This window comes from Cryptomeria japonica, chromosome 11, assembly GCF_030272615.1.
Source record: "Cryptomeria japonica chromosome 11, Sugi_1.0, whole genome shotgun sequence".
Taxonomy (NCBI): domain Eukaryota; kingdom Viridiplantae; phylum Streptophyta; class Pinopsida; order Cupressales; family Cupressaceae; genus Cryptomeria; species Cryptomeria japonica.
This window is the reverse complement of record NC_081415.1, coordinates 56,757,431-56,774,342: the sequence shown is the minus strand read 5'-3', so window position 1 is coordinate 56,774,342 and position 16,912 is coordinate 56,757,431. Positions and strand designations below refer to the sequence as shown.

Here is a 16,912-nt window from a genome sequence, read left to right as displayed (position 1 = left end):
CTTTACAAAAAACCAACAAACAAATGATCTATGCCAACAAAGACATCACAATCTAATGGCGATGTTTTCAAACATTGATTTTATTTTTCTAACACTTGTATTTGTTTTCCAAATCTTCATTATTCTTCTTAACCTCATTAAACAATTTTAATTTTTCTTCTAACTCTGCATTTCTTATTTTAACATTCTCCAAATCTTTCTCAAGATTCCCAATTTCACATCTTTCTTTTCCAAACATTTTAAAATTTTCTATCAATTGTGAATTACATGTTTTAATTGCAACCATTTCTTTCTCCAAACTATCCTTCTCACGAATTAAATTTACATTTTCTTTCTTAAACTTTTAACATATTTTTCCCATTTGAAACAAATAAAATTTATCTGATTTTGCAATTGATTGATGGCTTCACAATCTGTTTTCTTTCTCTATCAATTCCTTGACTTTTGTTGTTGCTTTTAAAAACCCTTTATTTGAAACCAGTGACTACACCTTTGATCTTCTCTGCAAATTTCTTCAAACTTTGCAAACCTTTAATTTAACTTTTTTTTTAAACTTTCAACATCCCGTGTTGCCATAATCTTCTAATCCTTTCGACAATCTTCCTTATGAATTGTTTGCAGATCTTCTTGCTCTGATACCAAATGAATATTTTGAAATATACAATAAATAATTAAAAGTTGCTACAACAGATATTGAATTCACAAGAATAAATACAATTTGATTTTACACACAAGTAAACATCTTTACTGATTCAAAACAATGATTACATAGTGCCTCAATATAGAGGTCTTCCTTATTCATTACAACTTGCAGACTTGAAATTAAACTAATTTCATTTCCTGTTATGCATTCCAACTTATTATAGTTTGAACTATATGGTTTATACCTTAGTCCAAATACCCTAGATCTATCTCTAGTAAAGATGATGGGGGAGACGAGGTTTGACAGTAGCCTCCAAAGGTACCACCCTTGGCATTGTCAAGCCAACCCCTTCGTTCATGTCAATAACTTTTCCAGCAGGAATAGACCACTCAAAGCTATGTAAGAAAGTTGCAAGAGTCAGTTGCACCATATTCATTGCCAATACTGCACCTGGGCATCCTCTTCTCCCTGCCCCAAATGGAATTATCTCTGAGTCATCAGCTTTCATTTGTATGTTGTATACGTCTATCTCCCTATCCATAAAACGCTCTGGCATAAACTCTAGTGGTTTGTCCCACAATTTTGGGTCCCTATGAATTGCCCATGCATTTACAAATAGCATTGTTCCTGCAGGAATATGATAACCTCCCACTGTGCAATCCTCAACAGATTCATGTACTGAAAGCAAAGGTGCTGATGGGTGAAGGCGCAAACTCTCTCTAACTATTGCTTGCAAGTACTTTAGCTGGGGTATGTCTGAGTCCTCAACCAGTCTGTTGCGTCCAACTTTAGAATCAAGTTCCTCTTGTACCTTCTTCATTGCATGTGGATGTTGTAATAACAATGACAATGCCCATTCCATTGCAACTGAAAGTGTATCAGAACCTGCACTAAACATAATCTGCAAATGTAGAAATATCAATAACAAGTAAAAGAGATAAAATCTAAAGTTATAAAAAATTTAGTCACGGGAACTTAATTTAGATGAAATATATTGAATCAGAGTTAAGAAATGGCAATGTGCAATGTGAAAACATTTTTGATGGATCACAGAATATGATCTAAAATATTGATACAAAAAATTATATACGATCAAAATCAGAAACAACAACAATAATAAAGATGGGTAGTTAAAAATGAAGAAAAATTGTTAAAAGATGGCAAAGTGAAAACACTTACACCAGTAGTTGCCTTAATGAATTCATCTTTATCGGGAATTGCTTGGGCATTCAAATCTGCCTGTTGAATGAGCACATCAACAAAGTCTTCCGCCTCTTCCCCATCTTTTGATCCTTTCTCCCTGTGCTTCTCCAATATTTTCTGCATAAACAAGTCTATTTGTGTTTGTACCCTTATCATAGCCTTCTCATACCCTTGCAAATCAAGCCACTTCAACCAGGGAATATAATCCCCAATATTCACACACCCATGATACACAAAGGATTCTTCAATCGCCTCAGATACAATCTCTTCTGAAACCCCTGAGGCCTCTCCAAAATACTTCTCATTGATAATCATAGACATGAGAGTCTTAAAATTCAATTGGGAGAAAAACCTTTTCATGTTAACACTACTCTCCTGCTGAGCCTGCTGAAACATAGTATTCACTCCTTTGCGAAGTTGTTGCATTCTATTGTGGGCAAAAGACTGGATTCTTTTGGGAGATAAAAGCTCAACCACACAAACTTTTCTAGCAGTTCTCCAATAGGGGCCATAAGGAGCCCAAGCAACCATAGAATAATTGTAGCCCAAATGCTTACCTTGTGAAAGAACGGGTTTTGATGCCAGAGCCTTGTCATTCACTGTAAAACATTCTCTTGCTAATTCTGCAGAGCTTATAACCAAAACGGGCTTGCTACCAAATTTGACCTGCAGAACAGGTCCATAGCGTTTTGCCATTGTTGCTAGAATCTGGTGAATTGGCCTGGTTTTATCAAAGAGAAGATGAAAGTGGCCTATTACAGGAAGAGCTCTGGGGCCTGGAGGGAGTGGGAAACTGGTCTTATTACTTGCAAGGCTTTTTAGTAGAATGAGTGCAACATAAATTGTTGCAGCTCCTACCAGAATAACAGGCCATGACATTGTTGTTAGCTCCATGCTTAAAGCTCTGTGGTTTCGCAGTGTAAGTATATAGTGTATATATATAGTGAATATATTCGCAGAAAGTAAAGAAAGACTGCGTGTAGTTGTTGTATGGGAGTCAAATGCGTGAGAGAGATACGTGGTTGGCTGAAGTTTTCCTCCAATTTTAAAATATATTCCAATTCCAGGGACGAACACAGAATGTTTTGAATAGGAAAGAAAATTCAAGGTTTGAGCAGGCATGCATTGAAATTGGTGGTTTGAAGCAGAATATGTTAACGTCCTTTCAAAATGGGTGTGAGGCGTGCGCTGAAATTTCCACACGAATGAATGAATGAATTCCTTTGCGCTCTCTATAAACGACAGAACTCGCGGAGATTCTTGTACACGGCCAATTAATTAGAGTATAAAATTAAAATGTTGTTGGGATTGAAAATGTTCTTATACACATTTTGTTTTTTAAATAAAGAATAAATATGCAATAATATAGTAATAATAATAAGTAGCATAAAGAATATAATAAATTGATGATATGAGATTTCGACAATTCATAGAATTCATCTATGAGCAAACTTCTGGAATTTATTGTGTGCAGGTTTTTGAATCAACATTTCGGATCACACTCCCTAATCAATCTTTTGTTTCTAGTTTCTAGTGCTCTCTTTCATCCTGATGATGGATCACAGAGTGTGATCCGAAACGTTGATTCAAAAACTCACACACAATCAATTCCAGAAGTTTGCTCACAGATGAATATAATAAATAATAAAATATCATGAAAATATTATTTTTGTTTATTTTTTTTGTTAAATAATAATTATATTATTATATTATAATTAATATTAAATTATTATTAAGATATAAATATATTGTTATGGGGTAACTTCACTGCGCAATGGTAGTTGTGAGGCCCTATTGTCGGGTTGTCCCAGGTTCGATCTCTCTGATGGTCGTTTTCTTTGTTTTCCTGACTGCCATAGGCAAGATGTATGGTTGACCAAAGGTGTGATGTCAATGAAAAATTAGTGGACTACAAAGTATGGGTGTTAATGCCCAAAAATATCAGCGGCTGAATACATGGACATATCCATGCAGATTGCCAACTAGCCACCTAGTAAACTTCGAATCACATGCCTCGGGTGTTAAGGCCTCAACTATGACTACAGAATTGAATGTGAGTATGGTGGCAATGATGAAAGAAAGAAAGAAAGAAAGAAAGAATTTTAACGTCCATGAGGCTAAGAATAGTCTATGGGACACCCTGTCCAATCAGAGCCAACTTTTGAAGATCTAATCTTTGCTTATGTAGGCTGCTGATGAGTGCTCCCGGCTTCTCAATATACTCCTCGCTGAATAGATTATACCATGTGCTAGCAGTTAAGAAATTGGCAAACTTTTCTTTGTTGTCTTTAAATGCTTCACACTCCAAGATAAAATGGTTTTCAGTTTCCACACTCCCGGTGGTACAAAATGGGCGCACTCTTTCTTCCCAAATCTCTTTTGGCCTTTTCCACCGCACGGTCTCACATCGAAGTTGGTGAGAGTTGGTTCTAAGCTGAACAATTAGAATTTTAGCCCTCCATGATATATTAGCCCCTATATAGACTTTTTGAAGATGATCATAATTGGGGTTGAACTCATTGATATAGTATTGTTTCTTCCTTCCTAACCCAATACCCCAAATTTTCCTGTAGAACTTATCCATAACGAAGACCTTCATCTCCTTGCTATTTGTGGGGCATGAATTCAAATATATGTTACATTTTTCCAACCATTTGATGTTTTTTTGCATCCACATCTTCTTCCTTTTGCACAATATGTCATTGACAACAACCTTAGGCCATCTACCTTCTCCCATTTGCTTGGTTCCTTTTAAATATCTCATGAGATGCACCATAGTAGTTGCTTCAATAGGAGCAACACCCATATCACTTAACATGATATCATATGGGACTGTACTTTTAATTTTGAACTTGTGTGTGATTAAACATTTTTGAATTCTCTCATTTGCTTTTATTGAGAAACCAAGGTACTACTAGCCCAAACCTCACAACCATATAAAATAACCGACAACACCAAAAGCCTAAAAAGAGTTTGGATGGTTTTCTAATCCCAAAGCTCTGCCTCCCTACATCTATTTTGAACAACATAAAATGCCTTCCAACCTCCAAGAGTTCTCTTCTTCCTGTAACCTTCCCAACAAAGACTTTTGTTGAAATCAATTCCAAGGTATTTGCAATTTGTAACTTCTTCAAGAATGTTGCCTTCAAAGTAAAACTTATGTTGCTCTTGTTTCCTTCTACTTGAGAAAAGCATGATTTTCATCTTGCTGATATTAATTTGCATTCCCACTATATGGAGAATGGAGTGATAAGGTAGGAAAGTTGTGGAGTGATAAAGGGTTGTATTTGGAGAGATAAGGAGAGATAAGGAGATGTGGAGAGATAAGGAGGTTTGCACGGACATGGCAGCATGATCATTAGCTTAACACTACGCCTCATGAATCGCCTTCACACCAACTCGGCTACTCATGCACCTTTTATTAAGACTACATTATTATTATAGTTTTATATTATTACATTTCAATTCTCATGGAGATAGCTCGAGAATTGATTCATTAGTGAAATTTAGAGTGAGTGGTACTTGAGAGGTGGAAGTGGAGATATAATTGGCATTTAATAATTAAAAATTGACTGCATGAGAGGAGAAAATAAATAAAATGTGTTTTTTTTTTCATGCATTTAAGTCTCACCGACATGTCAAATTAAATGCTTCTATTGACGTACATTTTTGCATCCCTATGTGAGTATAATACACCTTCAACATAATTTAATAATTTAGGCTTAATAGTTTTCTTGCCTTTGTAAAGAGTTTAATAAAAATATAATAATAATAATTTAGTCTTGAAAGCTTTTTTCTTTTGTAAAGAGATTAATAAAAATATAAATAATATAATAATAAGAATATTTTTTTTCATCGGTAATATGTATGTTTATTATATTATAAAATAAAGTAATACAATAACAATAAAGGTTTTTAAACATCAACTACCCAAATACCACCTACTAGATCCACCAAACCACCCAGCAAAAAGCAGAAGTCAATCCCACCAAACCATCATCCCACACCCAAAATATAGTTAACCGAGCTCAAAACGACACTCGTTACATCATTGCCATACAAAGATTATCTAGCAATTCGAAGTTCATATTACACTACTGAAAAAACCATAAAACATGAAGTTTCCAATACTGATAGACTAAGAAGAAAAAAAATAGAGGTACTCGGGGCCATAGCTAGGTCACTCTCATTCCACCTCTACCTCTTGCACAACCATAGCACTTGCCGCACCACCCGTCTCTCCTCCTCCATCATTCGGGAGAATTGCCAAAGGCAAGCTTTTCTTTGCCAATCCCGCAAATAAACATCTGCTTTTTTGTCGCAACCTCCTTCCATCCACTTCCTCATCCCCTACTTCCGCTCGTTCCTTTCTGATGACCTCCTCTAGCTCCATAATTTGGACATACAACTTCAACGCCTCCCATCCTGTTTCGCCGTATCTCGAAATCATGCCTTTACTTCTTCTCTTCGTCTAAGAAAGGGAATGTGCATATGTCAACCCTTAAGTTCAACCAGCTGCTCCGGAATTCCTTCTGACATATCAAACCCTCGACTTGGCACCACCCACTGTAACAAAGACTCCATATTCTCTAGGTATTCATGCGGCACTATTTCCTACATTACTCTTCGAACCTCTGTGCATGAGGAATCCGATTCGAGCCCCCATACCATTATAAGAGAATAGATTTCTGCTCTTGTTCTATACCTATGGCCAATAAGCGCTACCTCTTCTCCCAACACGAATTGCATAGCCTTTAGAAACAATGGCTCCTGCGACTTGAACATGGTCTTCAACCATCTCTCCAGAATCAGCCCCCAAAATGCTGACATCATTTTGTTTATTTTTAGTGTGAAATTGGCTTTCATTACTCTTGCCAACCACGAAACCATCTTTCTTTGTCAAAAACCACTCTCGCAATCCCAGGAGAGCTCCCACCATTCGCATTGAATGGGCATTATTTCTCATTATTTCTATTAATAAGTCTATCTCTGTCTCTGCCATCACTACAGATTTCATCGATATTAATTGCCAGTGTCAGTCGAACTAGCCTAGGCTCGCGAGCAGAGAATGAAAACATGCTCTCGCACACTTCAAATTTCTTGGTGGTACTATATGGTATGAGACATTTCAAAAATGTCATTGTGTTATGGCGTCATCTTTTTCCCACCACCTCATCACTCCTTTGACCAGTTTGCATGCCATGTTTGATAAGGCATCCACTAAAGCATTTCCACACCTCCTAATGTGAGATATCTGGAAATATTGAAAATTGTTCAATTTCGAAGAAATCAGAGCTATACATTTATTTAATCACCAGCTCAAGGTTAGTCCTTTCATAATTGCATTCACCACAACCTTAGAATCTCCTTCCAAGTGAACCTTTAGGGTCCTCATGTTAATGACGAATTCAACTGCTAATAATGTAGCCTGTACCTCTGCATCATTATTATTCCTGTCTTGTAGTCTCTTTGCTCCCTTGAAGAGGATCACCCCATTTTCATCATGTGCAACACATCCCATCTCGAAAATGCGTGGGTTACCCCTAGATGTCCCATCAAAATTTATCTTAACCCACCCTGGCTCTGGCTTAGACCACTTCTCCTCCTCCTACCTGTGCACCCCACATGAAGGATGAACCCTTGAAAACTCATGAATGAGTCAATAATAAGAATATATTAAAATATAATAACATAATCATATATAATAATTTAATATTAATTACAATATCATGATATAACAAGAAACACAAAGCGTTAAGTTCCTATATTTATTGTGGTTACTTTAGAGTAGATAAAAGTAGAGATGAAGATAGAGAGGGAGAGGAAGAGGGAGAGAAATAGATAGAGAGATAGAGAGAGGTAGAGGGAGAGATTAAAATAGAGATAGAGATATATGTGGCACTATCATAGAGGGATAAAGAAATAGAGATATAAGGAGACAGAGAGGGTGAGAGCTAGAGAGAGTTAGTGTTATCAAATTTAAATTTAAGCTAATACCAAATTTAAATTAAAATATTCTTTCCATTGAAAATATTTATTTATAATCTTGTAAATTGTTGAAAATGAGTGTTACAAGATTATAAATAAATATTATTGTCAATGAATATTAGTTTAAGATTATAAATTACTATAAGTTTATTACAATCAATTTTGAATGACCAATTTTTTATCCATAATTAAACTAAAATTAAAAAGTTATTATAAAATTTATATAATATGTTTTTTATTAAAAAATGCAACGTTAACTAGGGCATCGACCCTTTACATAGCTAAAGACTATCCAAAAATAATTAACCACAACCAACAAGGGTAACTCTAAGTACAAAAACAAAGGAGCAAGTCCCGAAACACACAAGGTTAGAAAAGAGAAGAACCTTGTCTAACCACAAATAGCCAAAACCCAACTCAAGGTGGGGAAGCACCCAAGCCTTGCCAAATTTAGGGGGGCGGGGAGGACACCCCTTCTGCTTGCGACAAACAACCATCTGAGCGATATCGACATTAGGATCATCAAGGGAATGATCAAGCGGTAAGGAATCCACACGGATATCCTCAGAAGTTCCAACATAGTGTTGTTGTAGGACAACAGTCGGCTGGTGTAGAACAATAGGGAGTTGAAGCTAGACAACAACAAGCTACTACGAAGGAGTAACCATAGGTGTAGATCCAGTAGGTAGTTGCGATTCAAAAGCAATAGAAGTTGAAACCACAAGAGCGAGAGGAGCCATAACCGTGGAATCAACAACAACATCAGTAGTAATAAGAGGCACCTCAACATCCTGAGAGGAGACATCTGAATCAAAATTAGCAACATGGATGGTCAGGTGATTAGTAGTAGCATCCTTCCACCAAGTAGCAGCTCCTTTTTGGCGTGGAATAGAGAAGTCTGAGGCAAGGTGACCCGTAGAAAAGCATTTGCGACAGGGAAAGGCAAGGCCCTCAAAGTCCAATGGTTGAGTCCAAGGCCAATCCCCAACCATAAGAACCACATCTCCCAGAAGAGGCGTGGAGATGTCAATATCAACTAACAAGTGGGCAAAGGTAGTGTGGTCCATTAAAGACGTAGGCATCATCAACCTTAAGGAAACGACCAATAGAGTTACCAATAGCCTCATATCAAGAAAGCTCCCAAAAATGAAGAGGGAGATTTGGGAGGCAAACCCAAACTGGATGAACATTAAGTGGTTTAGTGAGGGTTGAAAGAAGTTGTTTGGGGCCTAATAGAGAGGGGGTTCACTCACCAAGGCCACAACTTGCCTAAGACTAAATCTCAATCAGACGAAGATGTAAAAGAAGCAATGAAAAATCCTTTAGCACAAGAAAAAATCTCAATGTTATGAGCCATCAAAGGCCTCCAAGAGTCACTCATCTAATGATGGAGATTCGGTAGAGAATGCCAGAGCCCATATAATATACACACTAAAGCACACCATTGAGAGAACCCAATATTGTCCACCACATCTTATCCACAACCCACCACAAGGGTGGATTTGGGACAAGGAAGAGGACGAACCCCCTTGGAAGGATGGGTAGCAGATTTGGCCACGCGATCAAAGCTATGTGTACTAGAAAAAGAAGGTTTAGGTGGGACCTTAGCACCCCCAACATCGATAGTCGTCGATTGAGAATCATTACCAGAAGCAGCTCCACCCGTGGCTGGTGGAGAATCATTACCAGAATCAACTTCACCAAGAAGAGAATCACTAGGTTGAAGAAGGCGCAAACCAACCACCCCACACGTAGCCACCATGACCATTGCCGAGGGCAAAACCCCACTGGGGAATGCAACAACACCCATTGCCAGGTGAGCATTGCGCATAGACCCAACAATAGAAAGGGGAGGGAAGGCAACGATCAAGGGTGCAGAGAAGCAACCCCCACCACTACCCACAACAGCAATGACGCCAATAGCATTAGCAACACCATTCACAATGACAAGGTCCAACACAAGGGACTCATTGCAAGCAGGTGAGGAGGAGTTTGAAATTGCCTGGGTGGGAGACATTCTTGGGAAAATGTTATATAATATGTTGATTGAGATGATGTCACTATATATCTTAGAAGCTTTGTCAATGGATGAAAAAGTTAGAAGGTGGAAAACCTAGAACCTTGAGATTCTCCCTATTAACAATTTCCCTAAGGTTCATGTGTTTTAAATGAACCAAACACTTTATAAACAAAATCGTCACCATTACAATAAAGACATTAAATTAACAATAATTATGCCTATAAATATGTTATAAAAATTTCTATGTTGATCATACATTTTATTTGTTTTGTATATTTTTTAACATGCCCAAAGCACCATGTCCTTGTTGTCATTGTTGTTGTCATTTATCTTGATTGTCATGAATTAAATAAATGTATTGAATGAACAAACATTTAATTTGGATAATTTTTTGTGATTGATAATTGAAATTATTAAAATTAAATGAAGTAACTGAAATTATTAAAATGAAATGTGATATTTAATTTAAAATTTAATAATCTAGGCAAGCGTTTTAATATATATTTTAAAAATAAGTTTATTTATGGATATTTTGAATGTTTAAGATGATCTAGTGATTGTTTTAATATAAACAATAACTTAAATTAAATTTTTATTTACAAATCTATTTAAAAATAATGAATAATATCTTTTAAAATTAATAATATCATAAATTAAAATTCCACAAGAACATTATTTAGAAAAAAATAGTTGACAATCTTAAGAAATCCCATGGCATTGGACTCGGGGTATACATTTTTGCAAGTTGAATGGCTTGGCATTACATGTTCAATTTTAATATAATAGGACAACAATAATTTATGGACAATTTAATTTTTAAAATCATTTTCCCGATTTATTGCCATTTTTGAATTTGGATGAGGATAATTAGAAATTAAATTAATTAAATAAAAATAAATAAAGATTTGTTTCCATTCTTGATTTTTGGAAGAAGATAATTAAGATTTTATTAAATAAATAGAAATTTATTTAATTATGATGAAATAATTAGTTAATTAAATAATTTAACGAAATTATTCAATTATGAGAAAAATGAAATTGAATTCAAATAAATAATAAAGATTATTTAATTAAAGTGGGATTGAACAATACAACTTGGGTTGGCCTAGTGGTGGAGAATTTGTATTCTTGAAATAGAGGTCACAAGTTCAAATCCCACAAAGAAAGTAGGGTATGAACACTTTATTGGCTTCGGTCCATTACTTACCAAAAAAAACAAAAGTGGGATTGAACTAATCAAATAATAAAGATTATTCAATAAATGTTAGGAAATGAATGATTAATGATGACATGATTTAAATGATTAGAAAAATACAAAATTTGAATTAGAAGAATGGTACTTGATCATTTAAATGATTAGAAAAATACAAAATTTGAATTAGAAGAATGGTACTTGATCATTTAAATGATTAGGAAAATACAAAATTTGAATTAGAAGAATGATATTTGATCAATTAATCGATTAAGGATAAATGTTAGTAAGTTAGTGTCCGCAAGCATGGTGCAATTTTTGGGTGTATACACATTCATTCAAACCTTAAAAGGTTTTGTCAAATGTGGCATGGATGGCTTTAAAAGAACAAACAATTAAAATGATCATTCTCTTTGTCTTGTCATACAAATGATGAATTGCTAGATAACTCTTTAGTCAAAAGATATTTTGAAAAGCAATCAATGATTGGTGACGAAAAACATGATTCTTTTATGACCACCTTTTTAATCTATAGGAACATTCATCACTTCTTAACATGTCTTTATGCCCTTCGTGAGCACATGAAAAATATAAGTTCCCAACTTATAATAGGACCAATAATAGTTTGAACTATATCATTTATACATTAGTCCAAATTATTACATCAAGATATTAGGCAACATAAAATGGAGTAGAGAGTTTGTAAAAATATGATATTAACACTAGATCAATCTCTAGTATAGATGATGGGAGAGACGAGGTTTGACGGTAGCCTCCAGAGGTACCACCCTTGGCATTGTCAAGCCAACCCCTTCGTTCATGTCAATAACTTTTCCAGCTGGAATAGACCACTCAAAGCTATGTAAGAAAGTCGCAAGAGTCAGTTGCACCATATTCATTGCCAATACAGCACCTGGGCATCCTCTTCTCCCTGCCCCAAATGGAATTATCTCTGAGTCATCAGCTTTCATTTGTATGTTGTATACGTCTATCTCCCTATCCATAAAACGCTCTGGCATAAACTCTAGTGGTTTGTCCCACAATTTTGGGTCCCTATGAATTGCCCATGCATTTACAAATAGCATTGTTCCTGCAGGAATATGATAACCTCCCACTGTGCAATCCTCAACAGATTCATGTACTGAAAGCAAAGGTGCTGATGGGTGAAGGCGCAAACTCTCTCTCACTATTGCTTGCAAGTACTTTAGCTGGGGTATGTCTGAATCCTCAACCAGTCTGTTGCGTCCAACTTTAGAATCAAGTTCCTCTTGTACCTTCTTCATTGCATGCGGATGTTGTAATAACAGTGACAATGCCCATTCCATGGCAACTGAAAGTGTGTCAGAACCTGCACTGAACATAATCTGCAAACATAGAAATATTAATAACAAGGGAAATAGATAAAATCTAAAGATATAAATTTTAAGTCACAAGAACTTAATTTAGATGCAATATATTGAGTCAAAGTTGCAATGCAAAAATATTTATGATGGATCATAGACGATGATCTGAAACATTGATGTAAAAAATTATATATGAACAAAACCAGAAACAACAATAATAATGAATATAGATACAGTTAAAAATGAACAAAAATTGTTAAGAAATGACAAAATGAAAACACTTACACCAGTAGTTGCCTTAATGAATTCATCTTTATCGGGTATTGCTTGTGCATTCAAATCTGCCTGTTGAATGAGCACATCAACAAAGTCTTCCGCCTCTTCCCCATCTTTTGATCCTTTCTCCCTGTGCTTCTCCAATATTTTCTGCATAAACAAGTCTATTTGTGTTTGTACCCTTATCATAGCCTTATCATACCCTTGCAAATCAAGCCACTTCAACCAGGGAATATAATCCCCAATATTCACACACCCATGATACACAAAGGACTCTTCAATCGCCTCAGAAACAATCTCTTCTGAAACCCCTGAAGCCTCTCCAAAATACTTCTCATTTATGATCATAGACATGAGAGTCTTGAAATTCAATTGTGAGAAAAACCTCTTCATGTTAACACTACTCTCCTGCTGAGCCTGCTGAAACATAGTATTCACTCCTTTGCGAAGTTGTTGCATTCTATTGTGGGCAAAAGACTGGATTCTTTTGGGGGATAGAAGCTCAACCACACAAACTTTTCTAGCAGTTCTCCAATAGGGGCCATAAGGAGCCCAAGCAACCATAGAATAATTGTACCCCAAATGCTTGCCTTGTGAAAGAACGGGTTTTGATGCCAGAGCCTTGTCATTCACTGTAAAACATTCTCTTGCTAATTCTGCAGAGCTTATAACCAAAACGGGCTTGCTACCAAATTTGACCTGCAGAACAGGTCCATAGCGTTTTGCCATTGTTGCTAGAATCTGGTGAATTGGCCTAGTTTTATCAAAGAGAAGATGAAAGTGGCCTATTACAGGAAGAGCTCTGGGGCCTGGAGGGAGTGGGAAACTGGTCTTATTACTCGCAAGGCTTTTTAGTAGAATGAGTGCAACATAAATTGTTGCAGCTCCTACCAGAATAACAGGCCATGTTATTGCTGTTAGCTCCATGCTTAAAGCTCTGTGGTTTCGCAGTGTAAGTACATAGTGTATATATATAGTGAATATATTCGCAGAAAGTAAAGAAAGACTGTGTGTAGTTGTTGCGTGAGAGAGATACGTGGTTGACTGAAGTTTTCCTCCAATTTTAAAATATATTCCAAATCCAGGGACGAACACAGGATGTTTTGGATAGGAACATCAAAATTCAAGGTTTGAGCAGGCATGCATTGAAATTGGTGGTTTGAAGCAGAATATGTTAACGTCCTTTCAAAATGGGTGTGAGGCGTGCCCTGAAATTTCCACACGAATGAATGAATGAATTCCATTACGCTGTCTATAAACGACAGAACTTGCGGACATTCTTATATAATTGTTGGGATTAAAAATGTTCTCATATAATTTTTATTTTTTAAATAAAGAATAAAAATGTAATAATTTAATAATAATAATAAGTAGCATAAAGAATATAATAAATTGATGATATGAGATTTTTACAACCCATAGAATTCATTTATGAGCAAATTTCTGGAATTGATTGTGTGCCAGTTTTTGAATCAACGTTTCAGATCACACTCTGTGAGCCATCATCAGGATGAAAGAGAGCACTAGAAGCAAAATATTGAATCAACATTTTAGATTACACTTCGTGATCAATCTTTTGCTTCTAGTGCTCTCTTTCATCCTTATGATGGATCACAGAGTGTGATCCGCAACGTTGATTCAAAAACTCGCACACAATCAATTCCAGAAGTTTGCTCACAAATTAATATAATAAATAATAAAATATCATGAAAAAATTATATTGTTTATTATTTTAGTTTGATAATAATTATATTATTATATTATAATAAATATTAAATTATTGTTAAGATATGAATATATTGTTATGGGGTAACCTCACGGCGCAATGGTAGTTGCGAGGCTTTATTGTCGGGTTGTCCCAAGTTCGATCTCTCTGATGGTCGTTTGCTCTGTGTTCTCGGCTGCCACAGGTGAGATGTATGGTTAACCAAAGGTGTGATGTCAACGAAAAATGAGGGGACTGCAAAGTATGGGTATTAATGCCCAAAAATATCAGCGGTTGAATACATGGACAGATCCATGCAGATTGGCAACCAACCGCCTAGTAAACTTCAAATTACATGCCTCGGGTGTTAAGGCCTCAACTATGACTGCAGAACTAAACGTGAGTATGGTGGCAATGATGAAATAAAGAAAGAAAGAAAGAATTTTAACATTCATGAGGCTAAGAATAGTCTATGGGACAACCTGTCTAATCTGAGCAGACTTTTGAAGATCCGATCTTTTCTTACGTAGGCTGATGATAAGTGCTCCCAACTTCTCAATATACTCCTCATTGAATAGATTATACCATGTGCTAGCAGTTAAGAAATTGGCAAACTTTTCCCTATTGTCTTTAAGTGCTTCACACTCCAAGGTAAAATGGTTTTCAGTTTCCACACTCCCGATGGTGCAAAACAGGCAAACTCTTTCAAGCCCCAAATCTCTTTTGGCCTTTTCCACCGCTCGGTCTCACATCGAAGTTGGTGAGAGTTGGTTCTAAGCTGAGCAATTAGAATTTTAGCCCTCCATGATATATTAGCCCTTATATAGACTTTTTGAAGATGATCATTTAATTGGGGTTGAACTCATTGATATACTATTGTTTCTTCCTTCCTAACCCAATACACCAAATTTTCTTGTAGAACATATCCATAACGAAGACCTTTATCTCCTTGCTATTTGTGGGGCATGAATTCAACTAAATGTTCCATTTTTTCAACCATTTTTTGTTGCATGGACACGTCTTCTTCCTTTTGCACAATATGTCATTGACAACAACCTTAGGCCATCTACCTTCTCCCATTTGCTCGGTTCTTTTTAAATAGCTAATGAGACACACCATAGCAATTGCTTCAATAGGTGCAACACTTGTTTCACTTAACATGATATCATATGGGAATGTACTTTTAATTTTGCATTTTCTTGTGATTAAACATTTTTTAATTCTCTCAATTCGCTTCCATTGAGAAACCGAGGTACTTCTACCCCAAACTTCACAGCCATATAAAATAACCGGCAACACCAAAAGCCTAAAAAGAGTGGATAGTTTTCCAATCCCAAAGCTCTGCCTCCCTGCGTCTATTTTCAAGAGCATAAAATGCCTTCTAGCCTCCAAGAGTTCTCTTTTTCTTGTAACCTTCCCAACTAAGACTTTTGTTGAAATCAATTCCAAGGTATTTGTAATCTGTAACTTCTTCAAGAATGTTGCCTTCAAAGTAAAACTTATGTTGCTCTTGTTTCCTTCTACTTGAGAAAACCATGATTTTCATCTTGTTGATATTAACTTGCATTCCCACTATATGTTGCCTTCAATGGTACATCAATGGTTTTACAAGGCTCCCTTAACCTACAGATGTTTCCATTGATGTACCCAAGCACCCATCACCTTCAACAACACCCAATTAAAATAGATCAACATATACTCACAATCTGGACTGATGGGGTTTTGAAAGGCTCCCTTAACCTTCATCATGAGTTTTAAACTAGATCTCAAAACCAACAAACAAGGGTTTTCCTAGGCTCCCTTAACCTGTAACAAAGTATTCAGCCTGCCAACAACACAACTAACCGTTAACCAAAAACCACAACTGGCAAGACTGGGCCCTTTAAAATTGCTAGCATCCAGCTTGCCTGTGGGAAGAACAAGGCTCCCATGACCAACACACATAGAAAAGAAAAAAAACCTAAAAGCACTAGCAGCAAACAACCTACCTGTGGGTTTTACTAGGCTCCCCTAACTTGAAATCGAAAAACTAGCCAATTGATTCCAAACAGAACCAGGAGGGATTTCAAAGGGTCCTTCAACCCACAAAAAATTCTGGGTAGTAGGGACACAGAGGAACTAGACCTTGCCATGAAGAAACACATGAGAGAAATGAAAGGTAACTTCAACCAACAACACAAGCAACAACATCATCGGAAAGGCCTCCTCACACCATCTCCCCACCTCAATAGGGAAGAGGTCCACCTCGATAGGACAAGAGAGAAGGTTGAATGTCAGCCCCGAGACCCCTCTAGCAGCAAGCTAAAACCCGACCGCTCCCAACCACTGAATCTCCACCTCAATAGGAGAATAACAGCCCAGAAGCCCAAACGTTTCAATCATAGTCCAACATAGAAAAAGTCCCTCCACCTCTATAAGAGGACAACCCAAATCAGAAAAAAACACAAGACACCAGATCTTCCAAAAAGAAAACCTTAGCCGCACCAGATCCGGCCCCAAGGGCACAAGGCATCCCAAAGAAAGAGAGGAAACCGAAAACCCA

General features: G+C 36.5%; 2 protein-coding genes across 2 annotated transcripts; both read right to left on the bottom strand.

The window, feature by feature from the left end:
- Positions 1-752: 752 nt before the first annotated feature.
- Positions 753-2,743, bottom strand: LOC131051329 (xanthotoxin 5-hydroxylase CYP82C4). The gene is made up of 2 exons (XM_057985790.1): positions 1,823-2,743; positions 753-1,544 (listed from the first exon to the last, which is right to left on the bottom strand). Exons 1-2 carry the CDS (start codon positions 2,738-2,740, stop codon positions 915-917), a joined length of 1,548 nt encoding a protein of 515 aa, XP_057841773.1. The 5' UTR covers positions 2,741-2,743; the 3' UTR covers positions 753-914.
- Positions 2,744-11,541: 8,798 nt separating this feature from the next.
- LOC131051332 (xanthotoxin 5-hydroxylase CYP82C4-like) lies at positions 11,542-13,590 on the bottom strand. Its single transcript, XM_057985795.2, has 2 exons — positions 12,675-13,590; positions 11,542-12,410 (listed from the first exon to the last, which is right to left on the bottom strand). Exons 1-2 carry the CDS (start codon positions 13,392-13,394, stop codon positions 11,781-11,783), a joined length of 1,350 nt encoding a protein of 449 aa, XP_057841778.2. The 5' UTR covers positions 13,395-13,590; the 3' UTR covers positions 11,542-11,780.
- Positions 13,591-16,912: the final 3,322 nt, after the last annotated feature.